The sequence below is a fragment of the Nestor notabilis genome, unplaced genomic scaffold (genome assembly GCF_000696875.1).
Source record: "Nestor notabilis isolate BGI_N333 unplaced genomic scaffold, ASM69687v1 scaffold13724, whole genome shotgun sequence".
NCBI classification, from domain to species: Eukaryota; Metazoa; Chordata; class Aves; order Psittaciformes; family Psittacidae; genus Nestor; species Nestor notabilis.
In genome coordinates this window covers 42,886-63,564 of record NW_009924355.1, presented here as the reverse complement: position 1 = coordinate 63,564, position 20,679 = coordinate 42,886, and the positions used below count along the sequence as shown (strand labels likewise).

The 20,679-nt window shown below is 35.4% G+C and overlaps 1 protein-coding gene across 1 annotated transcript in view; it reads right to left on the bottom strand.

The window, feature by feature from the left end:
- Positions 1–10,213: 10,213 nt before the first annotated feature.
- The window catches only part of LOC104404201 (alpha-mannosidase 2-like), a gene marked incomplete at its 5' end in the record, with an annotated part of 44,619 nt that continues 34,153 nt past the window's right edge, over positions 10,214–20,679 (bottom strand). The window contains 3 exon segments of the mRNA XM_010012575.1: positions 10,214–10,366; positions 11,329–11,439; positions 16,305–16,499. Of these exon segments, the coding sequence (XP_010010877.1) occupies positions 10,214–10,366; positions 11,329–11,439; positions 16,305–16,499 (459 nt within the window).

The following is a 20,679-nucleotide window of genomic DNA, read 5'->3' as shown; positions in this document are numbered from 1 at the left end:
GACTGCTGTAGCTGAACCCAGGACACCCTTAAGACAGAAAACTGCTTTAATCAGACTTTAATGACGAAATTTAGGTAAACCCTTAAGACCTAGATTCAACTTACAAATTATTTTGCTACGCAGGCCAGAATGATTATGAGATCTCTCCCTATCTCCCCAGATATGGGCTTATATTGTTTATTCTTCTTAGAGTGAAACAAACGAAATAATGTCTTTTTGTTGTTGTTGTTTCTAGAGGGCTTCTCCATTTGGTTTGTCAGAAGTCATCATCACATTTTTTCTACTCAAACTGAAACGATTATCAGTTCATGTTGGCAGTATCTGTACACTGTTCAAATGACAGGAATCCATTTGTGCTTTCCAAGATCTCCAAACAGGAGTTTTATGGGGCTGTCTGCTCATGCTCAGTTATGAGAAATGCTGCTATGTGTCAACCAGATTGTTACTAACTGTTGTTGAGCAACCAGATGTATGCTGATCTCATCTTTGTAGCATTAGATTACAAAAGTCATCATGGCAATACCCACTGTACCCTCCAAATTCTATAGAAGACTCCTAAGGTAGTATATTTTAGATTCCAATCATCTCAAGTTTGCCAAAGCACTGTAGGTTCATGTTTCTCCCTTGGTTTGTAATAGATGAAAAAACGTGCATTCACTATAAGCTTTTCTTTCTATTTGTTAGGTTTCAGACCTCTTACACAATTCAAAGTGCCAGATACATCAACAGCGACATATTTTGTTGCTCTCCCAGTGAGCTACTCTTGGCCATATGCTCACTTGGTTCCATTTTCTGAATATTTTCCACTCCAAATTTCCTTTTCCCCCAGATAAATTCTGTCTTACTTTGCCTGAAGTTTTCAGAACTGCAGAATGTCTAACAGTTTAAAATAATGACATAATCTTAAAAAAATCTGCTGTCTTTCTGTGCAAGCCTGCTATTCTATACACATTTCCCAGCAGTAGAGGCAGAAATATTTATATTTCCTGTAATCATCAGACCACAGACATAAATCTCACCTTCCAGAGTGAACCAAATCTTTTCCACAGCATATTTATTGCTATTTTATTGAAGGGCAGTGATTTAAGGACTGTCATCAAATTTCAGATTTGCTGATTAGCAAATTTGACCAGTAGATTATAAATTGGTGTTCCTTATCTAATCCATAAAAGAGTTCTGAAAAACTGGCAAATCCACAAGCATATGATATATAATAGGAGCGAAGTCCAGCAAAACTCCTTCCATCTGTGGCTGTCTGGGAAATGATCCAGTTTTGAGCATTCTCAGTAGGTTTTTTTCCCATGGAAATTTCTCTTTGTTGATTGCATGGCTAAAATAAGCTAATTTCTTTTTAAATTATTCACATTTCTTCACATTTGTTTGTATCGACAATCTTGTATTTTCACAGGCCACTTGAAACATACTGATTCGTGTTCAAAGACTGTAATATGGTACCAAGGTACCATCTTTCAGCAAACAAGCAGTAGCCTTCAAACATTTTGGTTTGAGGCATTATGTAAGCCAAGAGATATCACTTTGTGTTATCACAGCTCTGGCATTACCACAAAAACATTTTTCCTTTGCCATTTAGATTAAGTTTCATTTGCCAGTACCTACTTTTAAGGCCAAGTGTAGAATACAAAAATAAATCTAATACCTGTGCCAAATTACCATGCAGCAATGCCGATGAATAAAAATCCTTTTATTTTCAGTTTCCAACTTGTTTCAGATGTAAGGTGGTGTTGAATTGGTGACTGCCCTCACTTTTAGAGGAACCATAAACTCCCACCCTGACCACCCACAGTTCCACACCTCCCATGACAACATAGCCACGACCTCTCCAACTCAGTGACTCTGACTCTATGACTTGCACATCCAAACTCCTACCTGTCACCATAGCACAAGGCTTGGGGCACTTAATGTCTCGGCAGTGCAAACGTGAAAGCAGCGTGCCTAGAAAGACCACCAAAACCCAACTTTTGACCATAGTTTGCAATATAAAAGTGAACTGGACTTTATATAGACCTTATATTGTGGAATTCTAAAAATCATGACTGAGATGATATGATATTCCAGGAGACTGGATGAAATATATGTACGTTGGGGGTGGGTTTTATTTTTTTGCTTTGTGTTTTTAGTTGAAACATGAGGAAGATGACAAGGACTGCTGGAAGAGTCCCTGCAGATTTTGACAAAGCTCTGAGGAATGAGATCTCAATGTTTCTTTGTACTTTTTTTTTGACTACTGATGTTTACTTAGGTGGTGCCTGTTTCACAGTTACACCCATTCCAGACTCTTGTTAGGTCAGTGGACTATAGACATTGTTTTACTTGGATTTGAAGATTGCTCTTGAATTCAGCTTGGAAGAGCTTTTTGGTTCTCCCCATTTAAATGCATATCATTATCAAGGAAGAAATCAGTTTTTTCCTCTTGGCTAGCACTTAGGTGATTCACTGTTTCCTATCATATATTAAAAATAAAAAACCCTGCCATCTCATTACTAGTTGTCAAAAACATTCAGAAAGTGAACAGAGATCCATTTCTGATACACGTCTGTAGGACATTTAACTGCTAAAAATTCACAAACTATAGGTTTCTCATTTCAGCTACTCTTCATGTATTTTGTACTGGAAAGCTAATAATAGCCCATAAATTGTTAGTTTCATATAGACCATCTCTCTAAAGATGAACTTCCATAAACCCAATTGGAAAGGTACCTTTCCTAGCAGCAAATACACATTTATTAGCTATATTCAAACCAAACCCAATGCAGTTATTAGCATCTTTCTCATATTCCAAAGGCCCAGTTTTTGATGAATGAAAATTCACAACTCATTTTGTCTATTTGAGACCAATTAGGTGAATAGATTGTGGATCTTTGTGCCAAGCCCATTTGAATAAGTTTGCCTTACAGTTACATTTGAGCTTTCACAGTTTCTTTCTCATGGCTGCTAGCCAAGCTAGTAGAGTTAATTTACCAAGACACAAGCAAAAGCAAAGGGACTGATTTTGGCACTGTCAAATTTCCTTTTGGTATGCAAACCTTAATTCTTTATCTAGGTGAAGGACTTTTACTAGCATGCTCCATTCAGAATCTACACATTTCTAACAGCTGTATTCAATCTTTTGACATGATCACTGCCTATCTGAATTGCTTCCATTAAATTCATATTGTTATTTTAGCTTGGAATGGGTTACTGTTTTAAATAATTCAAAACATACAGAACAAAAATGATAATTCCTTTCACTGTTGCAGGTATTAAACAGAGTTTTGTGAACAAAGGTCATCTGTTTGCAAAGCTGTTTGTTTCCTGCTGCAAGTGATTCAGACAGATTGGCTTACTTAGGATGTTTTTCACCTCCATTAGGCATTTTAAACTGCAAGTCCAAATTCACCTTTAATCTTGCAATTTTCCATTTTAGTTTAGTGCTGCACAGTGAACCAGGAAAACCATTTCTGGTACATGTTTTTCCTTCTCTCAATTTTCAGCTATCACTTTTAGTCTCACATCTTCAAAAAAGCATCTGGATCTTGTATATGTTCTGGTTATCTAATGAAGATCCCTTTCCCTTTCACAGGAATGATTGAATGGTTGGGGCTGGCAGGGACCTCTGGAGGTCATCTTGTCCAACTGCCTGCTCAAGCAGGACCCCCTACAGCCACTTACCCAGGACCATTCCCAGATGGCTTTTGAGTATTGCTGGGGATGGAGATTGTACAACCTCTCTGGGCAACCAGTGCGCAGTCACAAGGACAGTGTTTCCTGATGTATAGGAAGCATGTTCTGTGTTCTAGTTTGTGCCCAGTGCCTCTGGTCCTGTCACTGGGCACCACTGAAAGAGCCTGGCTTCGTCCTCTTTACACCTTCCCTCCAGATACATTGATAAGATCCTCACCTAAGCCTTATCTTTCTCCAGAACAGTCCCGGCTCTTTCCCACCCTCTTCAACTGAGAGAAGCTCCAGTCCCTAGCAGAATGGAGCTACACAATGTCATTACGAGGCTTTTTCTGATTTTCATATGTATTCCTATGGCGACCATGCTGAATTAAGTCAAGTCACCAGGGAATTTTTCACAGATATAAGATGTTTGCATGAATTGGATTAGGACAATTTGCTTTCTCCTCCTTAAGGCTTTGTGGGTGTTGAGAAGAATTGCTGCAGATACACAGTATTGTTGATAGTATTTAGCTGATAGCATCAAAAAACTGACCTTCATGGTCATCTGGAACTACTTGTTTTCTTTCATCAATGCATTTTAACTGCTGAAGTCTTCGAAGAGATTTTCAGTTATTAAATTTGAAGCTGTCCAAAACTTTAAAATCCATTATTTTCCAGACAACTTTGTGATATAGCACGATCAGGTTGCTGATTCTTTAATGTGACTTTAATGTGAACTCTTTAATGTGACTTGACTGTCTGGTTGCTTCATGGCTGGGTTTCTCGGTATGCCTAAATCTTTTCTTCTAACAGAGATTTCATCTGTGCTTACAGGTAGTCCGTCTTTCCCGTAAATCCTCCAGCTTAACTACTCTCACTAGGGTTGTACTGATGTATTTCGCCTACAAGAATATGTGTCTAATAAATATCAGAGAGGTTTGCTCACAATACATCATTGCTTACTTTTTTGTAGTACTGCAAGTCAGTTGCTATGCAGAAAAGTCTTTGGAATTGACTTGATATTAATATTTAATGAAAAACTGAGAACTTGCAAATGATTTTGATTTCACCATTTCCTTAAATTCTTCCAATACAAAGCCTATGGTTTAAAAACATTTGACTTCTACAGAAAAAAGCTGTAAAAAAGTCTGATTTCTTCAGATTCAATTGGGTTGCATCTCATTCTTACTGAGATTTGCATACACTTGTTACTTGAACTAGAGATTGCTTTTTTTGGAGTACTTAAATCAATAGGTTGTACCTACCTGCTTCTGGAAAGGACAGTTAGGAAATATCCAACATGGAACTCAGAGGGTCTCCATGCCATAATAGTGGGCATTATCAAAATGTCTCTGATTTATTATTGATTGGTCAGGACAGATCAATTCATTCTGAGAACATTTAGGACTTCTGGAAGGTAAGTTACAGGTAAACTTGAGGATGACTGACAGGTCCTGAAATGGAGATCGCATTTATCATGCTACTTACGCAGAGCACTGCCAGAGCAGTTTTTGGCACTCCCCCATCTCTCTTGATGAGTATCAGGAACTCCTGTGTTCTTGATCACACACAATTCCAGCTCACTAATTTACAAATTTCTTTCAAGAAACTGGTAAAAGAAAGGGAAGCGGAGAAAAAAGAACGGCACCTAAGACTGTTCAAGTGGATTTTCAGAGAAAGAAAAATGTATGTTCCTGAAAAGCAGGTTAGTGTTGTGAGGCAGTTGTGGCAAGCAAGTAGGGCATGTGCCCCATTTGCATGCTTATTGTAGATTAAACACATGTAATTCTTGAAGAGCTGGCTGAGCGATCACATCCAGCACATCTCAGGCTTTGGCTGACACTGCAGCCTGTCTGCCCTGTAGCACATACTGGGCAGACCTGGAAGGCTGTGGACATGCTGGAGCCTACAACTGACTACACACTTGGTTGGCATGTTAAGGAAGGAGAAGGTAGTACAAAAGGTATAACTAAGAGGTAGAAATAAAACTAGAATAGCTGAGAACACCACAAGTTACTTTGCAGGTCATGATTTGAGAGGAAGAGGCACATGCCTTCCTGTATGGTAGATGTGTGTGATGCACAGGGAGCAGTGCTGGTGGTAAAGCAGGTCAGATATTGCTGGGATTAAAGTCTCCTGTTCAGTGATACCCATAATGTGAATCACTTTATAGACTGTCAAAGGGCATCCCTTTAACAGACACTCTATAGCAGGAAGAATATGTTATATAGAGAACCTGAAGCTCTAAAATGCATGGTTAAAAATATCCCTGTATTTACAGTTCCAACAGCACAAGTTTACATACATGATGGAATTTTTTTATTTAATAATTTTCTCATTAACCTCATTATTATTAAATAATTTATGTAAGGTGAGAAAATAATATAAATATGCATTATCTCTACTACATAGAAATTCTGGCAGATGAACACTAGTGATGAAATCTGGACTTTCAATATCTAACTAGCTCATAAAAACCATATATTAAAAGATTGACAGGTCCACAATTTAATATTTACAGAAATGCTTGGAGATAGAGAAACTTCGTATCAGTAAGAACATTAACAATCACAAAGCTCTTAAATGAACTGAGCTTATTCTAGATAATGTTTTAATTTTTTCTATGCTCCTTTTTTTAGAAGACAAAATTAATACCTTTGGCTTGTTGTTGCAAACTCTTAATATTATGACAGAAGAGTTATTCTAAACTAGGAAAACGAATTTCTGTTTTAAATTTTTGTCATATATATAACTAACCACCTGCTAAATCTCAGCAATGTATTTTACTGTCTGTATCAGTGTAGATGTGTAGAGAAATTCAGCACCTGTTATTTTAAAACATAGTGGACAGGTATGCAAATACGGTTAATTTAGTTTCAAAAAGTAGAAGACTATTTCATTGGTAACTGCTATTAGTAGAATATGTTCTATCCAGATGGTCATGCCAATAACAGATTCCAGAGTAGGATGACCTTAAAAAGGTGAAGGGGTGCTTTAAATTGGACCCATACACATTGTTGCATGCTGTGATTAGATGTCATACAATTTTACCTTTTATCTTGAATCATCAGCTTTAAAATTATGGGGCTTTACATAGTATATGTATATGTATACTTTCGTATTTATAGCGAAGACTATCCAGTACAACATCAAGTAAGTTTCAGGCACTTACTGAAATTTATACTAATTGTCTTTGCAACTTACTATGCTCAAACTCAACCAGTACTTTGGGAAGCAAAACTGTAAAGCGTGTATGCCTGTTCAACTTGTATGTAATTACAGCATATTATATTAGCATTGTATTATTTTCTTAAAAGTCTTCTGTCTAATTTCAGTTGAACTGTTATTTTTACTACTTTCTAATGGTGTGTTTGTTAATTTAATATACAAGAACAGCTTCCGTTCCATTACTCTCAAATGTTTAGAAGGGAAATTAGATTAATTCAAGTAAAAATAATTCTAGAATTTTACACCTTCTATTTGCTGCTAAGTCAGTGCAATATTTCTTTTGTGAAAGAAGAGCTGCCCATTCCATTCCCACACTGTGCAATCACGTTTACATCTCTGAAGTTAGCATCTTTCTGTTTAGCAACTGTGAAACAGATTGCATCTTTCATCAGTTCATCTCACTACAGATAATTGTCATTCCCCAAAGCTACCAATGTATCAACATTCTCAAGGAAGACATGCTTGTTGTTTTTATCTTTTAAAATTTTTTCTTTAAATTAGCTATGACTAAGTCATTGATGACACTGAACACATAACACAACAACATTATCTTTTATTAGAGATCTTATTTTACATATCCCCATGAAATATAAAACCTTCCAAGAGAAAAATATCAAAACCTTCAGTTGAAATCAGTTTATTTCAGACAATATGAGCAAATAAACCAAAGATGTTTAAGATAAAGGAATGTAAAAAAAAATTCCAGGTAGGTACAACTCTAGTATGGAAAGTAATTACAAGATTTAAACCCATTTCTTACACAACATTGTCTTTAAAACCATATTGGAAGGAAGGTAAGGATGCTTGGTTCTCTTAACCAGTAGTTACAAACCCAGCAGCTTTAAAATAGATAAAAAAAAAATAATATGATTGAATTAGGTGGCCAATGCACAGGGGAAAAAAAAAAAAAAAAAAAAAGAACTTAATTGAAATATCCAATATAACAAAAATACAGCATAAGAATTTATTTAAAATTGTTAAAAATAAAAATAATCCCAGACCCCATAGCCATCCACATTCTGAACGAATTAAAGTGAAATTTATTATCAGACTTTGACTGAAGTTTTGGCTTAGCTAAGGATTTCAGGAAAGGATCCCAAATTGTTACAGAAAAAAATGCAAGAAAAAAGAACAAAGATTAAACCTGCTGGTTAAGGAAGGCATCTTGATTGTACAGCTGATGATAAAAGATTGACTGGTATATGAAACATGTTTTGGAAGAAGTTTTAACAGGCAAAATACTTTAAAACATTATTGCATCAAGATTTTACTTTTCTGCCTAACAAAACTCAAATAGTATTTTGAACGCTCTCTTGTACAGAACACGTAAGTCTCTGAAGCATTTCAATTCTGAGGATGCAACAAAAGAAATGTTATGGGAATTTTCTGCTGGCAAGCCTACCATGCTTTGAGTTCCAACAAAAAATAGTATTTTCAAATACTACAGCTAATAAAAGTTACAGTACATGTTTATTGCATGAAAATATCCATTTACTGGATCTGTCTGATTTTTCCATTTGTGGTTAGTGGTTCTTACATTATTAATCTGCACCAGATCCTAAGTATTCCATTAATTACAAAACGCACAGTAGATTGATTTAAGCAGGGAAATCTACAGAGTCTCAGAGATCCAACCTGTGACAATGCATGAAATTAAAGTTTCACTTTAGTTTTCTTTTAAGATAGCCTGTAGCTACAGGATATAATTTGATACACTGTGGAAAAACAATGATGAAATTAAATAACAGTAAGGATATTAGAGTTAGGATATAGCACATCTTTTTACCAGTTATGATGACTTTTTCATGCATTAGTATGAAAGATAAGCAACGATGTATTGGAAAGTAATGCATAAGCAAGAGATAGAAGAAAGTTGTGAAAATAAATGAAGATTAGGAAATGGGATCATACACAGGTGCATGTTTATATACATTAACTGTAAACAGCAGCTCTACTTTGGGAAATAATTTTCACACTTGAATGGATTCACCACTAAATATGAATTAAGTGAAAACAAAGCAAAAAGTAAGACTCCGTTCTTCAGTAATGTGAACACTGTCAAGGTGAAAATGTTAAAATATAGGCACATGATTCTGAATTAACAGGTCACCACAGTCTGTGACATGCAAGCACATGTTCTGATGGGTTTGCCAGTTACACCTTGCTTACTATCAACTCTCTGCATCAAGCTGCAATTTCTCTTTAAAAGCAGCCGAATTTAGATCTTACAGTAATTTTTTTTCTGTCTGTTTCATGTTACGACATCATTTTAATACATTCAGATAGTCAAAATGTTCAAAATAAGATAGCACAAACATGGTGCAGATCAGAGTGTGGCCAGCATTGTCAAAAAGGAGATACACAGTTTAAGTATTATATAAACTACCTTTCCCCAGAAACATTAACATAGACACCAAAATTGTAACAAGACGTATCAAAAAATAAGGCACATTTATCTTGATATGGTAACCTTGAAATAGAAAACTCATTTCAGAGAACATTTTATCTGAGTTTTATAAAAAAAAATCTTGTATTCACGACAATTATTGACATTTCTCATCATACATGATAATGGAATAATTGCACATATCCCAGTGTGTCAAGTAACAAAATGGGAGTTTTATTAAACATTTCCATTGCAAAATTATTTTGTAGGTTCATGTTTTCCTATTTACATAACTCAGGTGAATGGTAGAAGTATTAAAAACCTACCATCACTTATCACAAGTACTCCAGGCTTTCATTTTACCACAATTAATAATCCCCTTTGTGTCGAATAAATTGAAATTAATTGTGGAATAAATTGAGATTATTGTCATTTATATAAAGGACTGTAAATATTTGGACATTAGCTACTACATAAGAACATTTTATTCCGTTTTATTCACAAGCTGCGTCAGGACTTTTTACACTGAATTATTTGTACATAAATTCATGAAGGATCAGCAAAGAAGACTGTTTAAAATCCAATCCCCTCTTTGCGAAAATTAGAACACCAGCAACATAGTTAGTTAGCATTTAACCTGAGATTTAATCTGTTGAGAGGTTAACATCCTTAGAAATTTCTTCACTTGCTGCATTAACTTATACTGATGTTGCTATTACATGGAAGAGGAGGCAGGGGGAGTGGGAACAAAAACCAGCCAAACAAAATAAGTTGCTTGCAACATGGCTTTTCACTGTGTTGGTCGAAAAAATTACAGAATGCATGTTTCTCTCACAGTATCCAAAAGTTGGAAAAATAATAATGTGCTTCTTATTGCACACAAAACTTAGAGAAGATACAATTGCAGATTCCTCTTTATCTGAGTATTAAAGCCAGCTTTCATCTTAGCCGAATTCGGAAAGTATTTATCTCCATAGAACTCATACTTATTTCACTTATATTTCTGGCATCTGGAGGTGAATGCATCAAAGATAAAGATGTGGGTGTAAGACTTTCCACTTTGAATTTGTTAAAGAGTTTATGCACCTTTATCTGGGAGGGGAAAGAAAAAAAAAAAGAAAAAGAAAAAAGAGAGAGAGAACTATATTACTACATTTAGAAAATACAGTATAGACCTTCAAAGTGACCTTAACCTAATCTCCAACAACAATCCAAATGATACACCTCCTTACAGGTATCGGCATTGCAATTGTCACATCAAATACTATGAATTTTTTAAGTGCCATGTCTCAAATGCTATACAATAAATCAGATCTTTTTAGGCACTGTTTACTTGCCACATTTCAGAGCAAGTAAATTAAATCAATATATTAAAAAACTGATTAGATGTATTTGGATTAAAACTCTTGTTTCTAAATGAAACAACACTTTTTCTTCTGCTTAAAAGATAATCTCAAGCCAATTTAAAAATTTGATTACAAAATTTATAGAGATTCATAATCACCTACTCCATCTGTAACCCTCAGAACAAAGTTTCATGGTACATATTTCATAATTTTGTGTATCACATCAGTTCTACAGCAATTGCAAAACACTCAGATATTTCAAGTGGTGTAGGTCATGTAAGTGAACAGGGGTAGACAAAAGACATGCTATAATAAGCAAGTTTTTAAAGTAACAGTCACATGGTTTGTGGATATGTTAATAATAGTAAAAAGATACACTTCAGAATATGTAATTTGACTCTTTTTAGACACTAAAGTTCTAAAACACTATTAAAAATTATTTGAAAAGTACTGATCCATGTTTTATGAAAACAACAATTACAGGAAGTTAATGAGATTAAAAATGACCTACAAGTTTACTTGTTAATGCTTACATGGTCATTCCCTTATACCAGCAGATACATATCTTTAACAAATGGAAAACAACTTTCAAGGTAAACTTAACTATTATCCTGAAAGTGTAACTCTTGAGACATAACCACCTAGACGTCACCTATTAATTACCTTAATTATCAGTGCTTCTACAATACCTATAAAATGTCAGTTTACCTTTCCCTGAGTAGTGGAACAGAGGAGACCCGTGTCTCTGTTTGAAAATCTACAGTCAAATCCCTTTCTGTGAAGAATCAGAGCAGCTTCATCAGACGGCTCAATATCTACCTACAAATAAACAAAATATTAGTCAGAAAGTAGCAGAGCTAGAAGAACATTTTAGAACCTCATAAAATTATGATTACCTTACAGGGATGGAGCCATCTATGCCTTAAACAATGTTCAGCATAGATTAAAAAGTCATGTTTCTTTTAATGTTTAGAAGACTAAACATAGAAAGACCTAAACAGCAAGGCAGTTTAGATATAAAAAGCCTAACTGAATATAAATGTAAGTTGTTAACCAAGGAGTTCAAAGCTCAGTAGATGCACATGTACAGACTCAGAATTTAAGTGTAATCCTAGTTTTATTAGTTGGATTCCCAGAAAAATTATATGGCAAAGCCAAAACCAAAGAGATCATATGTAAATTACAATATGTGACTATGTTCTATCAAGCTTTCATTTTGCAAATCTGCCCTGCAAAATCTAACTTTGTTCAAGGTGTACATGAAACTTTACACTAAAATGCAAATATTAATTTTTTTTTTTGTTTCTCTAAGACATACAGTATTCTTGAAACATAGGCATGAAAGAATAACCCAAGAGTAACCCACAACCATAACTTCCTAGTGTGGACCAAACCAATAAAATTACTTAGGATGAGTGATCACAAGGATAGCATTTAAGTGCCTCAAATCAGAATCTTTTTCTCATATGTACTTCAGAATTTCAAGCCATAGCCTAGAACTGGCTGGGTAACTTCAATTTGCATAGAAACTTCTTTTTTTCTTTCACACTGAGATGCAGAAAACTACTCTTGTACAGCAAGAGTATCAGAAAATAAATTCTTCAGGCTATTTTTCTCTGATTTATTTCTGGTTTACTTGTTTTTATACTAGTGCTTTTTCCCAAAAATACCATGAGGTAGGTTTCTTTACTTCAGTCAGTACTTGCTGCCTTGCAGAAACCTATGCCAGCTTTAGCTCTTGAAGGTGTAACAAACTGGAGAGGTCTTAACCTAATAGGTCGTGAATCCAAACAATTTTTCTCCTAGTAATGGAGATCTTGGAACAGCTTGAACCAGTTTCTTTGAAACCCAGCATGACACAGCTTCATAATACAACAAATTCATAATATTAAGACTGACTCAGACAACAAAAAATGGTAAACTTGGTAAATGGTAAATAATAAACTTGGTGCTTCCTAAGCAAGTTCCTAATTTACCACAGTAAAAACTTACCCAACAGTATTAGGAATTGAAATGAGATACTTTCCAATAAAACACTGACTGGTAAAAACTTTTCAGTTTACAAATCTTGAATAAAACTCATGTTGAGAAGATTTTCATTATACGCTTTAGCTTATAACCACCTAAAATCAGATTTTTAATTAATGAATGGTGTCTACAGAGAACATATTCAAGCAAGTTTACAGTACCTAATATCACTGATAATTGAATAGCTCTCATCCTGTTATTGGAACAGTAGTACCACTATCTACATTAACTAAAATAACAATGATGATGTGACAAAATTATTTTCCATCTCCAACTATGAAATATCTATGACTTTGTTTTCATTGCTACTGATGTGATGGTGTAGCACCTAAAAGCCGACAGTTTTATGCACACAAAATAATACCGTCTGCTAAACATCAGATTAGTCAAATATTAAAATTCATACCACAAAAGCCTCACTTCCTATGGAGTAAATTCATGTTCAAAATGATAAGCCATTAATGGGTATCTACAAGTTCTCTTATTACAGTGGAATTACCTTGTAGAAATCTGTGTAACAAATGCATTTGTGCATTTCAAATGATGTCATGAATATTTAGTCTCTTAATTTTAAATTAAATACTACTAAGATTCAAAAGATTGTAAACAGAAAGGTAATAAACAACTAGTGAGTACTTCAGAAAAAGAATTTTGGTAAGTATACAGATCAGTGATAAAGTAGGTAACTTTTTAGAATTCCCAGAACATTATCATGCACACAGCATCCATGTGTAATAAATTAAGCTGTTCTAAGCTATTATCAAAGTAGGTGTAAGACTAACTTGCCAAAGCCTCTGCATCTATTTTAATTTGCCTCTTCTCAAATCATCTCTAGGTAAATTAGATTAAGTTTATACAAACCTAACACATGTTTGAGCAAGGATGAGCCTAGTTTGCATCAAATACATCTTCTAAACATGACCATGGTAACTGAATGAAAATCTGTAATAAATTTCTCAATTTGCAACGATCAACATCTTTAATCTTCTAAAACTTCACAGAATTTTTATATGACAAATATTCCCTAACTAGTTTACTATCAAATCTCTGACTACCTTTCCTGGAAGAGCTGCCAAAATTTATTTTGATCTCTGAGAAATAAAAATGCAGTTCTCACATCAGGCTTCTAGGTTAAAAAAAAAAAAAATCAAATTGCTAGGCTTTCTCATAAGCAGTATCTCATGCCAATACTGCTAAAATTTTGACAAGAAAAACCATTTATATGCTTTTTATCTGATTACTGTTAGCTAAAAGACATGCACTCAAACGTTCAAGCAATGTGACAAAAATATGTATTTACATTTAGTATAAATGGACAAATGTACTCAGCTTTTAAATCTTGAGACCTAGTCTATTTACAGCAGGTAAAATCTGTGTCAAACAACTTAAAGAATTTTAAAATAAAGCTCCAGTTTTTAAGTTTTATATTCCTCAAGCACTTGACTCTCCCATCACAAGAGCACATATCTTGCAATCTTACAACAAGAGCCAATATTCTTTCCGCTGAGAGGAGGAGAGTGTAAAGGGAAACTAGGAACCCCTCTACTTTTTTTATCATTTATGCTTTAAGGCATTTTCATGCATTCTGATTTCTACTTAAATCTTAATATTTTTTTAAATTCAGTAGCCTTTTATGTGAAATTGCAATGATAAAATTTCTTGAAAATCAATGGCTAAAACAATGGAGAAGTGGTCTACATTTCTGGAAAAAATTGCAATGCATCAATTAGCCAGAATTATGACACTTGTTATCCAGATTCTTTGAAGACTGAGAAAGGAAGAAGAAGATGAGGAGAGATTCAGAAAGACTGTTTGGCATGCAAGAAATGATTTGGAAGGCATAGCAACATTTCTGCTGTAGGGGAGAACTGTCCCGTATCTACAAAGATAGTGCTCCTATCCTATTGCTACTGATAGCTTTCACTTCGAAGTGCACACATTAAAGCTGCTGATCAAGTAATGAAATATACAGTTGTGGACAGGGAAGAGATCATAACCTCAAACAATGTTATACCAGCTGCGATAGTGGGAGAATTCACTTGTGAGTATTAACACTGAGCTCAAAAAAGCAGATAGAACCAGCCTTCCATTTCACAGGTTTCATGGTGACATGATACAAACAGGGGAGGAAGTTTAGGCCTTAAAAAGGATAAGGGTGCATGTTCCTGAAGGTGTAAACTTGACATGCTGAAGCAAACAGGTGTTTCATGAAATGAAAAAATTTTACAATGAAATGTGGAACATACACTTCACATGAAGATTAATTCAATACAAAGTTTCCTCCTAACTATTCAAAGGCATAGACCTGCCTAAGAGTTATTCCACTCTGAAATTAAAAATAAGAAACAGTCACAGATAAAGAAGTGTACCCGAGATGGAACTACTAACAGAGAAAATGTGACTGATTCTTTAACTTTTAAAATAAAGATTAAGACTAAAAATGAACTATGATAAGCTGAATATAATTTGAGGTTATTAGAGATGAGCAGTTCTAGCAGCCACCATGGAGACTCGAAGGGAGAAGGGACAACTAGTTTGTAAATATCCAAGTATAACAGCACTGGTGAGTGATACTGCAATACATCATATAGTTAATGCGGGTTGCTGTTTAATATGTAATCTGTTTAATATGTGATGGATATATTTAGAATGCGAACTGAAAGAACAAGGACATAAATGTCTGCCAAAACATTTGCCTGAAGAAGTTCAAGTAGAAACAAAGTATACTGCATGATCAAGCAGAGCAAACAAGCTGGACAAAAGCAAGAGAGCATGAAGACAAGGAACTGGTTATTCTGGGACTGATTGTGAAGCGACAAAGAATGTTGAAAAACGAAACTATAATTCAAGAACTAATTATGATGTGTTAAAAATAGCTTTTGCTAGAACAGTATAAAAGTTAGAGCAATAAGCAATTAAGTGATTCGCTGCATGGAAATACTTTTGAGTCCATGTCGTTCATACCCCACAGTTAATGCATCCACATTTTAAAAGGTGTTGAAAAACTGAAAAGAATTTATACAAGATGTACAAACAGTTCTACTTTATAGCTCATCAAACAGAAAATTGAAATATGGTGGTTACCGTTGTTTTGGTTGCTTTGCAAAGAAAATAATATTGAGTACAGAACAGGGTGGGGTTTTTTTGGTTGTTTTTCACAGGAACCAAGGATTGTAAGCTATGTTAGAAAAATTAAAATAGGTATTGTGTTAAAACATTTTTTAAGCTTAAATAATTTATTCCTATGGATTTTAATATGTGGTAGATTTTCTTTAAGTCATCCAAAATGGAATCAGAACGATTTAAAATGATATGCTTTATTTTAAAAACAAATTAAATTTAATTAATACAGAGAAGGCCAAGGTATATGAACCCTTCTGCTTTTAAAATTTGGGAACACACTGAAACATGCCCCCTCCACAGATAAAATAATGTCCTATGCATATTATTATGCTGTGAAAAAAAAATCCTGTATTTCATGTTACTCAGACACAAGCCTCTAGCTCTTGCAAATTTAGTAAAAAACAGTCACCATGCTGCAGTTTGTCATACCATATAACCCCTCCAAATTACTTTCCTAGAATAAAACATTTAATTAGACTGTATTAGTACACTATATCATATGTTTATTCATAAAAATAGTAGCTTGACCTTACCTTTGATTGGATTGTCCTTAGATTGACTATATGCATGTCACAAGGCATGGATGACATAAGTGGAGAAAAAGTATTTAGCATCTCTGGGACACTGGAATCTGCATATGTTGTCATTGGAATTACAGGATGATTTAAGAAAGAGGAAGTCATATGGCTAAGAAGTGAGGGAAAACTGACTGATGACTTCTCTTGATTCTGCAAAATACAACAGAAAATATTTGTAAAATCAAGTTAATATACCATCAGGTCTAAATTTCAAAACCCACTATATGATTCGATTAATTTGCTGGAAAAATTTAATTTAAAGACTGGCCATTTAATTACTTTTGGAAACTTCTGATCATCCATAATTCTCTTCTAGTACTAGGTATATGTCCTGTTTTTACAGATCATTAGTACCTCTTTCATAGAGATCATTAGATGATACCTCATTTTACAACATTCTTCACTTTTCTATGTTAGCCCTTGTTGTGTAAACAATGGTGTTTAGAAAAAGCAGCTAGCTACTACCTTGGCAAGTTGCTTCTCTCTACTCAGTATCTACCCGAATGCTGACAGCCAGCTAGTCTTTTGCAGGCTTCCTTTTCTGCACAGATTTTCTGTCCTGTATTTCCTATCTGTTTCTTCAGATTCATCTAACTTGTATCTTACATCTCTCTTTCTTTTTAAATCCAACTTCTAAAACTGTCTGCTGAAGGAAATTGCAACTAGCATTTTTGCCCTGGCCTACAATACAAAAGATTTCTTTTAACAGTCTTATTCAATGTCATGCCAGCAGGAACTGAAGGGACTTTCTCCTGAGAGCTGACAAATTTTCTACTTTCCCAAGTTTTGTATTTGCAGTGCTTTTACATGGCTGCAGAAGCTGTGTTACAAACCCGAGACGACCAAGTCTTACATATTCACGACAACTAGTTAAAGCTCCCTAGAAGCCAGAAAATAAAAGAAACTTTAAAAAGGTGATTTCTGTTACAGAATGTCAATGAAGATACAGTAGAAATGGATGAAAACATATTTTGCTCTTATTTTCCCTTGTATACTTATCAGATAAATTGCTGTTTGTTTAAGGTTAAAGAGGTGATTTTTAGAGAAAACTTTGCAGAAAGTTTACAGAAAAAGGAGTATCTTAAACGCTGATATCTTAAATTTGCTTTTTATGATAAGCTGAAAACATGGAAATAAAAAATAAATGGGAGATACTTAAAGGAAAAGGGAGGATTATTTAACAGCTTATAAGGGACACGCATAACAGTAATTCCTGGTTTTGGGATGCGTATGCATGTATGCATATTTATTTATAACTCTGCAGCAGCTTTAAACACATCTGACAGCGTAGCAATTGAAAATACGCCAGAGCTGAATTGATACAAGATGGTAATTTCTGTTCTTGTTGCTTCTGTTTGTAATGACTACACTGTTTGCATCTTTGGTAGCTCCTAAGCATTGAGGCTAGTATTTTTCCAGATTTATTATGACCTCCAAATTACTTTCCAAAAATGGTAACAGTTGATAGTTGTAGAGGATTGCTTCTCCATGCGCCTCACTACATTTATTTACATTGAATTCCATCTGCCACCTTACTGCTTGTTTAATGTCTTCAGTCTTCCAACTCCTCAGTTAGCCTTGATTATTTTTTTTTATTACCTTGAATAGTTCAAGATGACTAGCAAACTCTCTTGTCATTATTTCCTTCTTTCTCAATTAAAGTATGAGCAAGCTTGCTCTAAGTATGCTAGAGCTAAAGTCTTTTGTTCAAGTGACTGCATGCATGCTCTACCCACAGGGAAAATGTGCACATACACGTTCTTTCAAAGAAAAATTCACTGTATCACCCCAAAAGGAACACAGTTTACTCTGGTGCCGTAGAAGTGCTAAAGTCAGTCAAAACATTTTATCACCAGTTTTCTCACTATTATTTTTTTCCCTGTGAAATAAGTTGATTGCTTGCACCTGAGAACTTGGAAAAAGAAAAAAGGTATCCTAGAATTTCTTTCAAATTACACATGAAACAGTCAAATAACCTATCCTATCATAATATTTAAAATATTATATCCTATTATAAATACAAAAAAAAAAATGTTTCAAAAGCTCTTGCAGCTGGTGAACTGGTAACAATGGACAAGAAGGCTGAGGTACTTGACAACATTTCTGCCTCAGTCTTTACTGGCATGCTCTTTCCCCACACCTCTCGAGTGGATGAACTGAAAGGCACAAACTGGGGGAGTAAAGTTCCTCCCACTGTAAGTGAAAATAAGGTTTGTGACCATTTGAGGAACCCGAACATAAATAAATCTATGAGACATGATGAAATCAATCCCAGAGTCCTGAGGGAATGACTGATGTATTTGCCAAGCCATTCTCCAAGGTATTTGAGAATTCACAGCAATCAGAAGAGGTCCCTGGTGGCTGGAAAAAGGGCAATATCACCCCCTTTTTTAAAAAGGGTAGAAAGGAGGATCCTGGGAACTACTGACCTGTAAGATCATAGAACAGATCCTCCTAGGAGCTATGCTAAGGCACATGCAGGTCAGGGAGGTGGTGATTCAAGACAGCCAGCACAGCTTCACCAAGGGCACATCCAGCCAGTCCCACCTAGTGGTCTTCTATGATGGAGTTACTAGATCAGTGGACAAAGGAAGGGCTGTGGATATGGTTTATCTGGCCTTCTGTAAAGCCTTTGACACAGTCCCCCACAACATTCTTCTCTCTAAACTGGAGAGATACTGATTTGATGGGTGGACTGTTCAGTGGATAAGGAATTGGCTGGATGGTCACATCAGTTTGCAGATGATACCAAGCTGAGTGGTGCAGCTGACATATCTGAGGGATGGGATGCCATCCAGAGAGACTTGGACAAGTTCGAGAAGTGGGCCCATGTGACCTTCAGGAGGTTCAATGGGACCAAATGCAAGGTCCTGCACTTGGGTGGGGGCAACCCCTGGTATTAATACAATCTGGGGATGAAGGGATTGAGAGTACCTCTGAGAAGAAGGACTTGAGACCTTTCTGAAAACTGTTTATGAACATTACTGTGTACATAAACACAAGCATGATATCCATGGGTCAAAACCTCACCCAAATCTCAGAGATGAAAAGCATGAGAAAAAATGGGAGGTAAGTTTGTATACTGTCTGATGTGAAAGTAAACAAATTACCACGGTGAAACTATCAGATCAATCCTCAGCATTGTCTAGGAAAAGATAGCACAGGACAGGTCAATCTCCTAGGACTAAATCCTTCTCTAAGGCTAATAGAAGTAACGTGAATAAAAAAAGGTATTAATATAAAGATGCAGTAATGCATATTGCAGTTGAGAAATCAGGAAAAATCAAAGGAAATACATGGAAAACTTTGAAGAAGAATGTGGGTAGGAGATAATGATTTACTATTAATGGGCAATATGCCAAAATTCTCAGGTAAGCTGTAGCAGAACCACAGTGTGGCTCCTCAATTGTCAGATTCTAGAAATCACTGAGGATTGCAGAGAAACAGTCTTGAAGGACACGGGTAAATACTAGAAGCAGAGCTGATCCTACTTGTCTTATTCTTGCTCCTGCTGTATTTAGATGTTTTATCACATGCATAAGCATTGTACTTAAGTACTATCCACTTCAAAACTTTGAAAAGCTGCACTAAGATATAGGTGAAGATTTTATCTTGAACCTTGTATTCCTACATCTGGATGACAGTCAGTTTGGGATGACTGCACAGACAGAAGAACTGTAATATGTAATAGCAATGGGAATGGAGAGCAGAGCAGATGTCAAAAGCTGCCAGGAAAGCAATGGAAACAGGGTTTTGGAAACACTGAGAAGACAAGCTCTCACAGAAGATCTACAGGGGACACTTTAAATCCCACTACCTCCTAGGCACAAAAGGCTACTTCTTTCCTCTCTCAATCTAGTGATACAAAATCTAAACAGGACTCTGTGGAATGGGAAAGATGGGAAGGGTTTGCACATAGAGACAACGATATACGCACATTCACTGCGTGGGTGACTTTCACTGGTATCCTGCTGATGCTAAGTCAGAAGATGCAGTCCCAAAGTCTCTACCTAATTAAAGTACTGCTCTCTCCAAAGTGGCTTTATTTCCTCAACTTCAATGACAGTGTTTAGTACTCAAAGTGTGAATGGAGCTCCACTGGCAGCCTTACAAACATTATGTACTGGCAAGATTCTGACAAATGCCACTGATATAGCTTAGTGCTGGCTTAATGAGCTCTAATCAAAGCAAACACTGCCTTTTTTAACTACCTTACAGCACATTCATGCACAGTTATCCAACTGAAAACTGTCTGAGTTGAAATACAACCTCTTGAATAACTGTACCACAGATGTAAACAAATCTTCATATAGGATCTTTCCTTGTCATC